Below are 16,093 nucleotides of genomic sequence, written 5' to 3'. Positions count from 1 at the left end.
ATGACCATGACCTGTTGACCCCTTCACCAAAAATGAAAATCCTGTCATCATTTAGTTGATCCAAACCTGTATATATTTCTTTTTTTGGTCTTTCTGCTACTTTATAGTTATGATAAGAATTGAGAGCTGAGTAAATAATAGGCAGAATGTATAATTATTTAAGGTCACTTTAACAAAACACATAATTATAATATTAAGACAAAGAATAATAATAATACCCATAGAATTATTGTATGATCAGTTCAATATCATCATTTGTGCCTTGTTTTCCCCAGTATGCAGTGCAACAGATTTTTTTTTATTCAATGTCATTCCAATAGATACACCAACAAACATATTGTTTATCAACACGTTATCTGGTGCTCTTGTGTTGAGGAACCTCATCACAAAGGTCTATGGCAGTGCAAAGGGGGGGTTGATTCCTTGATTAAAGTTTTTTGAACCTACAGTAATAAATCTACTCAAATAACTGAGTATCAAAACAACTTTATTTGATTTAATTAAAAATGTTTTGATAATTTCTGGTCTAATTTATAAAAAATCTAATTTATAAAAAATCAAAACGTCCTATGTCTGATTAAAGTGTTTAACCGTAGGTTCAACATTGTTTTTTATTCTTGTTTAAATATTTGTTGAACATTTCCCGTTAAGCAGGTCACATGTGCACTGTAACAAAGGTCTAGTATAAAAACTCTGTATTACTGAAACAGACAACAGTAAAGTCTAAGCTGCAGGTGGTAAGTATTATTGCCGCAAAATTATTGTTGTATTGTTGTTATTGGTGTTTTATTGATATTGTTTTTATTTTTTTACAGCCTACAGACATAAGACATATAAGGCTGTTTGAACAAAATATTAGATTGTCTGGAAGAGACAGGTATGTTGTCACACTATTTCCTAATACAGTATTTTGTATATTAGTCACACAAAATCTACTCTAAATTTTAAATTGTCGGTAGGAATTGTTTTACTGTATGCACTGTTCACCAGGTCAAGAAGATGCATCAGTGTGCTGTGATTCTTCTGCTGGTGTTGTGTGCTTCATTATCCACTGATGCTCAACCAGCAGATGTAAGGCAACGTTATGAGAAATTTCTCAGCCAGCATGTGTATGGCAACATGAATGAGCGTATATGTGACCGTGAGATCAGCAAAAGGCACATCACACAACCCAAGACTGACAACGACTGCAAAGAAGTTAACACCTTCATACTTGCAAATAAAGACACAGTAAGAGCAGTTTGTACTGGTGGTGGAACCATATATAATAAAAACAAGGACCTATATATGAGCAACCAACCTTTTGCTGTGGTTACGTGTACATTAAGAAGTGGGGCTAGACACCCAAAATGTTCGTACAGAGGTAATAAATCTACTCGTAAAATTGTTGTGGGATGTGAAAAGGACTGGCCAACACATTATGATGAAGGAATAATCGTATAGATTTCAGGCTGAATACAGCATCACAATAAATTAAACATGTTTAAATATAAATACGGATAAAGGATATAATATATACAAAAAGAAATGCAATATCTTTTTTAGACAGACCTCAAATGTTTCAAATTGTTTTGAAAATAATTGTAATAAATGAATAAATTGTGTATAATACATTATTTCTGCATCCCCGTGTGTGCTTACCAATACTAATTCAGACAGGAAAAGTAAAAGAAAACTAAAGTACCTAAAATGCCCTGTCTGTTCTATGACTATAAAACCACTTTTATTTTGTATGGTGACTGCACTGTATATGCGAATCTCTGCAATTCGGTAGACAACAACTACCTATTGTTTAGTTATACTTACGAGATGAATTTTCAAAGTGGCACTTTTTTTCGCAGAGCTCTATATTTTCTATATAAAAAATGTCAAGATAAAAAAGTATTATTTTCGAGATAAAAAAGTAATTCTTCGACTTTGAAGTTGATACTATTAGACATTATGTAGCTTTAAACCACCAACACGATCAAATTTTCGTAAGTTTATTTCTACTGAAAATTGTTATTCCTAATTGTATGTTAACAAACACTCTATATATTCAATATACTGTAGAAACGAAACTCAATGCTTGGTCAAATCCAAATCGCGTCTTTTATTTTGTAACGAAATGACATATAACTCAACTTCCTGTTTGTGTTCGGAAGACTGCCGCTAGCTTCACATCGCAGCTGAACGCGGATCCAGATCGACAGCTGAGGCTGTACATCTTCAAACTATTACCTTATAATAAGTATGATAATAAATGAAATCAAAGGACACAGACATACCGATTTAGGTTGCCCTTTTTAATCCTTATGGCGTTTTAAAGCACTGTTATATATGTATCACCATACAGTGATGAGAGCTGCTAACAGCTGACTGCTAGCTAGAGCTGTTGGTACATAAACTGACACAGCATCATCACATGCTGTCTATCACTGAATAGGTTCACTGATGCTTTTGGAGGCCATGATATCTTTCAACGACTACTGTTAAAAGTTCACGTAGATCCTACTGTGAGTGTTAAAGCCAGGTAAGTTACAGTAACGTTCATTATGTGGTGTTAAAACACGATTAGATGTTTGTGTTGTTCTTTGACAGCTATGAGTTACAATAGGTTTACGTGTTAAATTAAAAGTAACAACCAGCTTCTTTATTTTAATGTAGTTCACTTAAAAATAAGCCCACATTGACTTTCCATAGTCATTTTTATTCCTACGATGGCAATTGGGTCTTCTTTTAAAGTGAACTACTCCTTAAAAGGGATACTTCACCCAAAAATGACTTCTGTTATCATTTACTCCCCTTCGAGTTGTTCCAAATCTGTATACGTTTCTTTGTGTCTGATGAACACGGAGAAAGATATTTTGAAGAATCAGATTTTGCCCCCCATTGACTCCCATAGTTGGAACAATTACTTTATACATTTTTTTGTTCTGTTGAACACAACAGAAGACATTTTGAAACATGTAGGACAGCAAACTGTTCTGGGGCACTTTTGACTACCATTGTATTTTTTCCAACTATGGGAGTCAAAGTCTGTGACAAAGAAATGTATACAGAACAAAGAAATGAATACAGATTTAGAACAATTCGAAGGTGAGTAAATTATGACAGATTTTAAATTTTTGGGTGAAGTAGTCCTTTAAAGATGTTTAATTAATGTATTTATTTATGTACGATATTTACATAGGATAGTGTGTTGATGCGAAAGAAAAGAGAAGCAGAAGAGAGGCAGTGAGTTTATTACCTTCTCTGAGTTGATATCTCACTGCCCTGGACATGATGGGCCCACGGCGGAAAGTCACCAGGACTCAAAGCCTGGGAGGAGGAACGGTAAACTTGCCTGGACATGAGGAACCCAAAGATTATATAAATGAGCTCTCACATGAGGTGCTTTGCCATATATTCAGGTCAGTGCAACTTGAATCCACACCACAACACTAAATGGTCTATTGTGTCTTTGTAAATACTGTTCCTAATTCTAGAGATATTTGCAGCACTGTCATGAGTTAGACTTGACGCTTATTCCTGTCTTTCCACAGATACTTGCCAATGCAGGATATAATGTGTATGGAGTGTCTGTCACGGAAATTGCGGGAGGCGGTGACTCTATATTTGAGGGTTGTGAAGGTGGTGGATCTTTGTGCAGGCCGATGGTGGGAGTACATGCCCTCAGGTTGGCAAAACTGTTATACTACTTGCACTGTGTAGAGTTTGAAAGGTTAGGAATTTTAGATGAATGTCTGTTTACATTTAGCATTTGGCAGACGCGTTTATCCAAAGCGACTTCCAGTGCATGACATTAAACATTTGTTTCTAAGTATGTGCAATCCTTGGGATCGAACCCATGACCTTGGCGTTGCTAACGCCAGGCTCTAATCACTGAGCAAGAGGAAAGCTGTTAATGTACATGTGTTTTAATTTAACTGTTGTGTGTGCACAGGTTTCACAGACTCCAGTTTTCTCATGTTGATGAAGAAGATGCCAGATTTAGAGCAGCTGTATGGTCTTCATCCACGGTATCTAGAAAGAAGGAGGGTCAGAGGTTACGAGGCTTTCAGTATTCCAGGTGTTTTGGAGGCTCTACAAGCCTGCCCAAACCTCATCGTATGTACATTTTGGAGATACTGATTATTTCAGATTATGGCAGTGGCTATCAGATATCTTTGTATGTATTACCTCAGATGGAAATTATGAATGTCTACTCGCAGGGTGTGGAGACGTCACATCTTGAGCTTGTGGAGGCGGTATGGAACTACATGCCTCAGGTGCACATTCTGGGCAAATTCAGAAACCGAAACGGGGCCTTTCCTATTCCATCAGAAAACAAACTCACCATTCCAGCTGCGGCTAAAATCCAGACTCTTCATCTTGTCGGTCAGTGTCAGATTATCTGTAAACTTTATTCACATCATCTCGCATCTCATTCTGCTCATTAACCATTATTGAATTTGCTTCAGGTGTGAACGTACCAGAGATCCCATGTCTGTCCATGCTCAGGCATCTGTACCTGAAATGGGTTCGCCTTACTAAGCCTCAGCCTTTTAAAGACTTCCTTTGTGTCAACTTGCGTTCGTTCGTCATGAGAAACTGTGCCGGTCCCACAAATTCTCTGAAGTATGTGCCTCTTGTCACCGGCTTGGCATCTGCTCGCAACCTGGAGCAGCTCGAGCTGGTGAGGGTGCCCTTCTTAGGGGGACTTATTCAGCATGTGGTGGAGGATAGCTGGAGGTCCGGTAAGAACTACACCACATCAGCTTCATAAATACAGTATATGGGCTATATATTAAAATAGCTTTAAAGTGATACTTCACCCCCAAAAAAACTATTCTGTTGTCTACTCACCTTCGAGTATAAATGTCTTTGTTCTTATGAACACAGAGAAAGATATTTGGAAGAATGCTTGTAACCAATTTACCACCATTGACTACCATAGTAGATACATACATAAAAATACAATGGTAGACAAAAGTGCCCAAGAACTGTTTGCTTTCCAACATTCTTCAAAATGTCTTCTTTTTGACAAGTAATTTTTCCTACTATGAGAGTCAATGGGGGGCAAGATCTCTTTGGTTATTAGCATTCTTCCAAATATATTTCCGTGTTCATCAGAACAAAGACAAGTATACAGGTATGAAAAAACCTGAGAGTGAGTAAATGATAACAGAATTTATATTTGTGAGTGAACTATCCCTTTATGGTAATAAGGTCTAATTAGGTTATAAGGTTTCAGTAATTGTGATAGTACTACAATGCTCTTGCACTTGACAGTTCACCCATGAATGAAAATTCTGTCATCATTTACTCACCCTCATGTTGCTTCAAACCTCTATAAATGTCTTTGTTCTGTCAAAAGAAGACATTTTGAAGAATGTTGCTAACTGAACAACAGCGATTTTTGGGAGTGTGCATATAATAGAAGTCAATGGGTACTGCTGTTGCTCGGTTACCAACATTTTTCTAAATATCTTCTTTTGTGTTCTGCAGAAGAAAGAGTCATATAGGTTTGAAATGACAAGAGGGTGAGTAAATGACAGGTATCTCTTTTTTTTGTGAACTTTCCCTTAAAAGTGGATCGAAAAAGTGCTCTAAAAGTATCTGGTGCACTACATTATTGTTAAGCCTTTTTATTTATTTTGAACAATTTAACATTCATGTATTTTTAACATGTCAAATCTATCCGGTTTGGCTTAAATACATGTCTTTCAGGGGGGTTTCGTAATTTGCACACTATTGTATTTGGTGCCTGTAAGAATTCACTTGAAGTGGACCTGGGCTACCTCATCATTACTGCTGCTCGCAGGTAAACAGATTTTTATAATAGGTATATAATATCCTCGCACCGATTCTACAGTAGAATTATAGATGCTGACAGAATTAATTAATTTCACAGGTTGCACGAAGTCCGAATTCAGCCTTCCTTAACCAAAGACGGGGTGTTCTCTGCACTGAAAATGGCTGAACTGGAATTTCCCCAGTTTGAGACTTTGCACCTTGGATATGTAGATGAGTTCCTATTGCAATGTAGGTGTTTCTCTGTAAGCACTAACAACTGTCTTATCCAGCTGCTGTGCTTATGCAAATGTGCGATGTTTCACACAGGTAAAATGAGCCATGCTGAGTTAGTGAAATATGGTCTCGCTGATGTAATCGAGAATCCTGGAATCATTACAGACATTGGAATGAAGGCTGTTAATGAGGTGTTCACCTCCATCAAGTATCTGGTCATTTATAACTGTCCACATCTTCACAACCCACACAACTGGATCACAGGTAATAAAGTTAGTGATGTTAATATGTGCATTTACATTTATTCATTTAGCAGATGTTTTTGTACAAAGCAACTTGTAAATGAGAGATCGCATATCATTTTGTCTTAATGCATTTCTTCACCATGCATGGTACTGTGTTCTAGTGCTTTGCTGACTATTACTTGAATACTGAATACTTGGGGTACTTAATGGTGAAATATGGAAGATTAAGCAGTGCCAGAAATGAAATATAATATGTCTTCAGAAGTGTATGTGTTTATAACCTTACATAATGAAGTGTTATGTGTTTATTACCTTAGAATAAGCTATTTCTATCTACATAGATTGTGAGTCCCCTTACATGAAGTTCACCATGGTGTTTATTAGTCTTAGCCACCGTAGTGCTTCGAAAGGGAGTTGAGAAAAGTGAGCTATTGGTTGCAATTCGCAACCTCACCGCTGGATGCCGCTAAATTTCATACACTTGACCTAGTAGTATTTTAATCATACGTTGCTTTTACATGAATCCCTAAAAAATGTGCTCCTATCTCGGTTAGATCACTCACGCTGGAGCCGGCTGGTGGATCTCACTCTGATGCGTTGTCACGCCATCAAGCTGGAGTCTTTCAGTCAGTTTATTGAGATGCTTCCCAGCCTAGAATTCATCTCACTAGACCAGATGTTTCGTGAGCCCCCCAAGGTTAGTCTGATGCTGTGTACCTATAAAAACATTTTGCACTTGACAGGGCATTTACATGTGTTGCCTAGAGGCTTAAATGTACATTTATGCATTTAGCAGATGCCTTTATTAGGGCGGCGAGCTATGACTGCACGTGCCATGTGAAAGTCGTATATCCATGACTCGATTTAGCAAAGTAGAAAACTAGGGAAATCTCTGCAGCTACTCCTGAGTTGTTGGAATAATGAAAGATGAAATCTTCTAAGGTCTATTAAGGTTATTTGTTTACCGCAGGGCTGTGCACGGGTGGGACTCAGTGCTGGCACGGGTATCGGTGTCTCGTCCGCCTTGGTCAGCAATCAGAATTCCAACAATGATAACGACAACAATAACAACAACAATCACCAAAATAATAATGATGCAAACATTCCACCAAACAACAACAATCGCGAAGACGTGCCTCAGCAGCGGCATCACGACGCAGAGGGTATGTGTTTAGTCATGTGATGTTTGTTGCTGGTCTGGTAGTTGCTGAAAGGTTTGATTATGCTGGCTTTAATTAGAAATTCCTGACGTGGAGGGCATGGTGGCAGAGAACATGGAGCCTGAGCCTGTTCTTGGGGTCGTCAATCCAGAAGAAGAGATCCAAGGGTCTCGCGAGAAATCAAATCCTTCTCTCGATCAGGATGAAGAACAAGCAGGTGGATTAAATGGCATGAATAAGAAAATCCGATATTTCTTCAAATGATCAGGCATAAAGATAAAGTCCCTTTCTTTTCAGGGCCTAGCGGAGTTCAGACCGCCATGAAGAAACAACCGGCCGTGGTGTCAGACTCTGACAGTGAGGACGAGTACAGTCCAATCAGAACGCAGGGTGCTGGCCGTTCTCAAGGCCAGTACCCAGAGACCGAATTCCACGAGAAGAGCCGCACAGCTGTGACTCCTCATGGTAGTTCATTTTCAGACTGTCTCTCCACTAGTACATCACAATACAAAATATTCCCATATGATGTGACATGCAACAATTGCTGTTGTGCCGTATTGTGATAGGCAAAGGGAAAACTCCTCTGCGCAGACGTGGACCCCAACCTCATGAGTCCAGCTGTGAGAAAGGATGCCAAGTAACCAGCGAACAGATCAAAGCTGACATGAAGGCAGCCAGTGAGACAGCTGAGCGTGGAACCAGAGACAGAACCAGCGGGGCTGGACCCACTTCAGGCTACGCTACTGGCAGCTGCGTCTGCTCCATGCGATGGAGGGAAGACTCGGCCAATCAGGATGGCAGGGGAGAAGGTACGGTCAGGACACGCTGCACGTGCAGCAGGTCTCGTTCTGCCTCTGAAACCAGGACTCACACTGGCCAAGGCCCGCCAGCAGGGGTTGAGAACCACAGCCCAGAAAACCATAGCCCTAAGCAGAGAGAGGGAGCAGGGGTAGGGGAGATGGAGGACAGACACTACAGCAGTGCACACAGAACTCAGAGCTCATCTGAGGGCCATACTGAGAGGACTGAAGGCCAGCAGCAAGACATTGGACCAGCAGGTTCACCACACAGAAGCCCAACGGAGTTCCCCAGGAGGCCAGTCACCCGTGCCTGCAGCAGACTTTCTTCTGTGCCTCTGGTGTGCGAGTCAGGTAAGACGTTTAATGTTTTGGAGTAAACATTGTGTGAATGTATAAAAATAAAATAATTGAAATTGAAAATGCAACAATTGGATGTTATTGCATAGTTCTAAAGTTCACAGTCTAAAGCAACATGCTGAAGTGGGTGAGTGTATTAACTTAAGTCTTTGTCACCAGCTAAAATTGCAGTATATATCTTTGTGTTCATGACAGTTAGACGAGGTTGATTAGATGAGTCCCATTTTGTCTCATGCACTTGCTTTGTATTTAAATTATCAACTAAACTCTTTGCAACTGAATGCATTAAAGTTTTTTTTTTTTACTCACCCACATGACATTAAACATGTTTTGAGAACTTCCTTGTGTCTTCAGAGCACAAATAAAGATATTTAGGTGACATCCGAGAGATTTCCAGGCCTCCTCATAGACTCATAGTTATAGTTGTTGTCAAGGTCCAGAAGAGAAAAGACATTGTTTAATTGGGCCATCTGCTCATAGTGTATCAATAAAAAATTTGAAGCGACGAGAATGCTTATTGTGTGAAAAACAAACCAAAATAATGACTTTAATCGATATATTCCCCTCTGCACTTCAACGCATGCACATTCGGTGTGGGCAGACACCCGGCGTTCTGACTGACAACCCGGAATCGCAATTCTGTGTTTACAATAACACGCATGCTGTATATAATCTGATCTTCGCAAAATGTCTGATTATTTCGATATTGAGGAAGTCTTGCACTTTTTTTGCCCAACCGAATGCGCATGCATTGAAGTGCTCTCGGGAACCATGAGGTCTATGAGGAGGCCTGGAAATCTCTCGGATGTCACCTACACCTACTTGTTTTAAGGTGCTATATAAATAAACCTTGACCTTGAATAAAATCTTGACCTAAATATCTTTATGTGTGCTCCGAAGACAGCGGGAGGTCTCAAAATGGGTTTATCGTCATGTGGGTAAGTAAAAAAATCACACAAATTAGATTTTGGGATGAACTTATCCTTTAAAGTCACCGATGGTACAATAACACACCTCATACACGCTGCATCTAAATTCAGTTGTCACTTCACCTTGTTGTGCTTAATCCAGTTCTGTACACACGCTGTTGTTTTTAATGGGGCTGGTTGCTAAAACCGCTAGCCCTGCTGTAAAGTGGCACTGTTGCCAGATATTTTATTTGAAAAATCAGCAAACGGAACCTAAATAAACCTTAAAAATCTACATATCGTATACATGTATAAATATATATATATAAAGCGCTACAGCTGTCAGCTTTATTAACGCCATGAAGTATCTATAGAGAATGTGAAGCTAACTCATGCCATGTTGAAACCGTATATACATAAACAAATGTATCATATTTACATTACATTGGATTAAAGCGTCTGCCAAATGCATAAATGTCAAAGCTATTTACATTGCATTTGTTTCTGACTATGTGCAATCCCCTGGGATAAAACCCATGACATTGGTGTTGCTAGCGCCCTGCTCTAACCACTGAGCCACAGGAAAGCTGTTTTCATGGAAAATTGTGTTTTTATAAGTGACTTGCCTGCATACCACGATTACCTGAAAACTCACATTCAAATCTGCCTCCATTTTGTTAGTAACGCCCGTTTTCCAAGTTCTCAATGTGGAAAATCAAGTCCTATCTCTCATTTCAGAAGCCGTTTCAGTTGGCTATACGTCATGCGAAAACAATGATCGTTACTTCCATTTCATGCCGACTTTAAGTCTGACGGCAGTTTAACATTTCGATTCAGTTCAGTTTTCTAACATTTATTTGTTAAAGTGAAACAGGAAGTGCTCCTGAACCAGTGTTGTTTACGTGTTATAGACAAAATTGTCTGTAAGCTTTTCTTTGGTGAGGGCTCCTTGATAGTTAGAAAACAGGCATCTTGTTAAACCATATCAGTCTGTAGTCCTCTGCAGCTACAAAAAAAGTAGTCAAGCTTATTGGAAACTGCATTTTTCTATCAGTAAAGCTTACGTGGTCACAAATGCTGATCTGTCCAGAGTTGCCCAAAGCAAAGCCACGGGCTGCAGTAAAGAAGAAACGTACGGCAGACAAATCCACCAGCACCAGTGACCCTGTGACTGAAGACGACCATGTGCAGGTGGGTTTATCATGTTGTTTAATCAAAAATGTTTCTTAAGTAACTTTAAAATAGTATTTATCTTGTTTTGTTGTGCAGGTGCTTAACCTTAAATCTAAAAACCTGGTGGGCATCACCCTTACAAATTGCGGTATCACAGACCTGGTACTTAAGGAGTGCCCCAAAATGATGTTTGTCCATGGTAAGACCATGTCCATATCTCAGTCTAATTTTAGCGAAGCCCCCCAAACATGAATGTTGTGTTTCCTTTCCCCCAAGCCACACGCTGCAGGGTGTTGAAACATCTGGTAGTGGAAAGCGCACCTATCGTGAACCGTTTTGACTACGCACAGTGTAAGAAATTAGACATGGAGCAGGTGCTGGATCAAATCTTACGAATGCCCCCAGAGAGAAACCGCATCATCTACATGAGGCCTATGCATCAGGTCAGCTCAATCAGTGATTTTGCCATAGAAAAAACAGTAATGTATTTTTCGGCCAGTGTTATGTGAAATAAAGTTTGTGAAGATACATTTGAAAACACTCGCTTTGCTGTTTTTACTTATAATTGTTTATTATTTTAATTTATTTTCTTGATGTTTTATTTACTTTAACTAAATTTTGCTATTGATGCCGTAACGTATATTATATTTACCATTTAGAAGTTAGAAATGCTTAGTCATCCACCAGATATATATATGAAAGGATTTTTAATTCGTTTAATGCACAGTATGAACATGCAAAAACAACATGCTTTTTCTTATCTTCTGTAAATGCATACGTGAGAAAAAAGTATGGTTTTTATCAAAAGAATTACGTTTATTTCTAGATTGACTCTCTGGCTCTGGAGAAGAAGCTTTTTAGTGGTCCGTACCCCTACCATATTGCTATTATCCATGAGTTCAGCAATCCCCCCAATGTCAGGAACAAAGTGCGTGTGCGTAGCTGGATGGACACCATCGCCAACATTAGTCAGTGAGTAAATTACCCAATAAACCATTACTATGAATTGTATGCCAGTGGCCAAGATTTCCAAATGGCTCATCTCTTTCCTGCGTTGTCCACCAGATGGCACTGTTCTTTTCAAATCATGACACACACAGCTCACCAAGCTGCGTTTTTATGCTTTCACCAGAGAACTCATCAAATATGAATTCTTTCCGGAGGCCACACGGACAGAAGAGGATGCAAAGAAGTATCCCAACTATCCCTGGGGCCGAGACATCTACACTTTAGAGGGTGAGAGGAAACAGATCAGGGTCCTTTGAGACGAGATCCATGTTCCCTTCACTTCCTCTGGAAAAAGCTAGTGTGGTTTGTGTGTGAGAGAGGGAGATTTATTTTACATATACTAATATTAATCTAGTAAGAACATTTATAAAAACATTTGCAGACCTTTCTAGGCTTGCAAATTGCAGAATCTGCATTCTTGCAAATTGAAAAATGCTTTAAGGTGTCTTGAAGTGACCATATTTAACATATATCGCAGGAGTAGTAGATGGAGCGCCGTACTCCATGGTCACCGATTTCCCATGGCTTCGCTCTTTACGTGCAGCAGAACCCAATAGTTTTGCTCGATACGACTTTGAGGATGATGAAAGCAGTAAGTATAACACTAAAATGGCCATCATGAAATTAAAAAGTTTTATTGCATCACAGTAATAATGTCAAAGAAGGCTCTTCCATTTGTAATAAAAGAGACATTCTTCTGTCCGTCAGCTACAATATACGCACCACGGCGTAAGGGACAGCTTTCGGCCGATATCTGTATGGAGACTATCGGAGAGGAGATCTCAGAGCGACGACAAACACACAGGGGCGTTTTCCAGCGCGTGGTGGTCGTCTTCATCCACTACTGTGATGTTCGTGGAGAACCGGTAGATGATGATTACATTTAGACTGTCGATGTTCAGCCGAAGAGTCTGGAAGTGTGGAGCGCTCCACATCAGCACTCAATCAGGTTCTTACCATTGACCAACCCTGCTGTCTTCTTTGCAAGAGATGCATCTTTGAAACACAAAGATTGCCTTCATCTTTCAGTAAAGGAAACCGAGAGCATTCACTTTAAATCTGCAAGTGTCAGCCAATGCTTGTGGAGTTGTTGGATCTGTGTCGTCGACAGGGTGCTTGTGTTCTGGACATAACTGAGGAAAGAAGCCTGTTGTTTACCTGGAAGACTTAAAGTAAAGAGGGGGGGGGGGTCCGGTCTGTAGCAGTTCATTTGGTGCTTCAGTTGTGCACATGGGAAAAGACACGATGAGCTGCAACAGGTGGCATATGAAATCACTTGTTTGGGTTTTGGGGAAGACAAAGAAACTCCATAGTAGATTTGTGTGTGTGTGTGTGTGGCCACTTAGTTTAATTTCTTGGTTGGGATCTGTGCCTTTAATCGCAGTATCATTATTCAGCTTTAATTTACAAAGGTTTTTTCCTTTTGCACCTCAAACCTCTCGTGCTTTTATTTTATATTATTCATTCCCTTACCGTTCCTCCAGAGGATGACTAATTTGATGTTTGATGGATGTGTGTGTGTGTGTCACATATGATTTTGTGAGGCAGTTTTGTTTCTTTGCCAAGGGGAACGTGGTCCATTTGGATCTCATTCTTCAAATGGACATAAATATATATATATAAAAAACTGAAAACCTCAGTTTTCTCCCTGTGGTCTTCATAGAGCTAAAAAAAACATTGTGGAACAAAGAGACATATATGAGAAGAGCATCTTATGCACATGTGACTTATTTTTATTTTTCCCCCTTAGTTGACCCACATTTTTATGGATTTACAGCATAATAGTTTTAAATCAAAAGCACAGTGGATTGAGTTGCCAGGCAGACCCCTTATTCATATTCAAATGACTTAAAACACATCTCGCACACTTTCTCAATAGGGTTAAGAGTGTTAAAACCTCCCACACACACACAATATTGCATTAGGTTTGCATTTAAAGTTAATGTTAATACATGTTTATGAATTGAAAGGTCCTTTCTCACGAAGTCCTTTGTTGCTGCTGATCGATAGTGTGCATAAAATTGGGAATAAAACAAAATGCACGGTGTGTCATGACAGTTTGTGATGTGTGGCAGGAGAAACTGGTGTGATTGAGATTACAGGAGCTTTTAATGCACGTAAACCCCCTTCTCGCTGCTCTTCTTTGTACTTTTTTTCTGGGTGACCGACCATGTTTGCAAACAAGAATCTACACAGATTGAATCCACACTCATGCTGAGCACTGCAGAAATTGTGTACAAGGCCCATGTACAGATATTCTGTATTTAAATTACTTTGTTTTATATGTTTATATAAAATAAATATTTCATTAAAAAAGTTCTCTTCCGGTTTTTTGTTATCTTGATGTTGCCCGAATATTTAAATGATAAAGTTCTTCATCCCCAATATTGTGTGTTGGTTTTATTTTAAATCGTTTTATATCACAGATAATAATTATTGATGGCTAGTACAATGCGAGTTAAAAACTAAACTCATTTCTCTTTGGGCGACTATGAATGGAAACTTGAAACCGATGACTATTTCTTGGGTACAAAAAAAACTAATGTTATTGAGCATATCATGATATTACAGTTTTTCTCAATTACTAAAACCCAATTCATGAAACCAACGTGTACAAACCCCACACAAAAGCTTCCTCATTTTGCAAATGTTTAACCATGTTCTCATTCAGAAAACACAAACTCACAATGTAATGATCTGGTGCATCAAGATGTAAACTCAAATAGCACATATCAGTAAACATTCAGTAGCAAAATTGATGACGCACCAATCAGAATCTCAGGATTATATAGGTGATGGTGCATCCTAGAATCATCTACAGGACTTTATACTACTTACAGTAAACATACAGTATAATTATTACAGTACAGACTTTATATGAGCCAAATTCTGCACTCTTTCGGGTTGCAAATTGTAATAGACACTACAGATGTCAAATTTATCCTAGTATTGGGATTCAAGAAAAGAGGTTTTAGTAACAGTGTTTTGAATTTATCTCACCAGTATCTACTATGTTGAAGTGTTTGTGATTCTGAGGGCTTGTGCGTCATGTTTGGGGGAAGTTTGCTTTTTCATTTTCACCTGAAAATATGATGTTGAGGGAGTTATGGATTTGTGTTTAGAGTTTAGAGAAAAGGAGCCATAATTTCAAGAAATGTGTTTAAGCAATCGAGGAAAACTGTAATATAGCTGTGGATATGTTTCCCAAAGGTTTTCCATTTATTGCACCCTTCCACATGTTTTACCCAAGCAAAAAAGCAGTCAACTTCTCACTTAGCCTGCTGCTAATGTAACACAGCCCCACATGTTTACAATATAGCAGACATATCCATGTAAAATTCTAACCCACAAGGCAAGAGAAGGCAGTTTGTCCACATGCCTGACTGTTGAACATGACCCGTTCTGGATTTAGTCTCGTCACACTGTTTACACTATGTCACTAACGCTAAGAAGGTGTTTAATGTTTCATGTCATTTGGTGAACGTTGTATAAGCAGGAAGGGTAGAGATTTGTGGTTGGATCAGATCCCCCTCTTGTACTCAATTCCTGTCTGAAGGCAACATTTCTTGATGACACAATGTAACATGTTGGAACGGTACTGTGTGAAAAGTATTTTCACACATTTATACATTTAAGTATTATTACTCATCCGCAGAAATGTCAAGGTACTGGCACAACACTGAGCTCAAAACAACAGTTACTAAAAATAAGTTGTCTAAAACATCAGAAGTGTACAGTGAAGTGTGTTTTTGTCTTTTATGGCTAATACTGTCCAAGTTCCAGATGTAATTACCCAAAATCGTGCCACCTTCCCTGTGCAACAGAAATGTCTAGAATTGGAAAATCTTTTTTAAAATATGAGAAAATGTGTACAGTTTTTGTCTATTTGCAATATACCGATATATCGTAATTACATTATATATGCTCAAAATGTACTTGAGCTAAATATAAACTAAAACATTGATGCTACATGAAAATAAATTTTACCACGATATTTAGCGCCACAGAATAGTACAAGAACTATAAAAAGGTTGGTCGAAACAAATATGTGTTCCACTGTGTGATCCATGGAAACGGTCATATTTAGACACTAAGGAAACCAATCCGGTCCATGCAACAGAATTTTCAAGGACAACACATGCTAATTCGATTCAGCTGTTTTGAGTCAAACATGCACGAATAAACACAATGTGGGTTGTGTTAATGCCTTCTTTCTTGTATAGCCATACAGTCATTTATCTGACGCTTTGTTTTGAATAAAACGCAACAGCAGGGTTCCGGGAGTAACCAACATTTCTGTATTGTATTGTCTCCTACAACCAATGATGTACAGATGTGACCAACATTTGGGCTGTTTTTATCGTAGCTTCATTTTTACATTTACAGCTCATGTTTCCAGTTCATATAAACATAAGTTCCACTTTCCAAAATTCTCAGAGACATCTTGCACA

At 38.8% G+C, this 16,093-nt stretch overlaps 1 protein-coding gene and 1 long non-coding RNA gene across 3 annotated transcripts; both read left to right on the top strand.

Annotated features, from left to right (window-relative positions):
- The first annotated feature begins 652 nt into the window (after window positions 1–652).
- Window positions 653–1,616, top strand: LOC306908030. Its single transcript, XR_013787968.1, has 3 exons — window positions 653–737; window positions 816–877; window positions 991–1,616. It is a non-coding gene; the product is annotated as an uncharacterized lncRNA (long non-coding RNA).
- Window positions 1,617–2,170: 554 nt separating this feature from the next.
- On the top strand, window positions 2,171–14,025 carry fbxo38 (F-box protein 38). 2 transcript variants are annotated; one of them, XM_079479805.1, is made up of 21 exons: window positions 2,171–2,512; window positions 3,173–3,392; window positions 3,525–3,658; window positions 3,926–4,089; window positions 4,194–4,359; window positions 4,443–4,718; window positions 5,692–5,785; window positions 5,876–6,006; window positions 6,085–6,255; window positions 6,791–6,933; window positions 7,207–7,399; window positions 7,476–7,613; window positions 7,694–7,861; window positions 7,963–8,547; window positions 10,552–10,652; window positions 10,731–10,833; window positions 10,911–11,077; window positions 11,461–11,606; window positions 11,767–11,870; window positions 12,121–12,234; window positions 12,351–14,025. In XM_079479805.1, the coding sequence occupies exons 2-21, from the start codon at window positions 3,262–3,264 to the stop codon at window positions 12,527–12,529; spliced, it is 3,408 nt and encodes a 1,135-aa protein (XP_079335931.1). In that variant the 5' UTR covers window positions 2,171–2,512; window positions 3,173–3,261; the 3' UTR covers window positions 12,530–14,025. The 2 variants fall into 2 exon arrangements, with proteins under 2 accessions (XP_079335931.1, XP_079335930.1); XM_079479804.1 differs by having other exon boundaries at window positions 10,516–10,652.
- The last annotated feature ends 2,068 nt before the right edge of the window (window positions 14,026–16,093 follow it).

Source organism: Barbatula barbatula (genome assembly GCF_947034865.1).
Source record: "Barbatula barbatula genome assembly, chromosome: 18".
Taxonomy (NCBI): Eukaryota; Metazoa; Chordata; class Actinopteri; order Cypriniformes; family Nemacheilidae; genus Barbatula; species Barbatula barbatula.
Note: the sequence above shows the minus strand (reverse complement) of the source record. Positions and strands in the feature narration are given on the sequence as shown.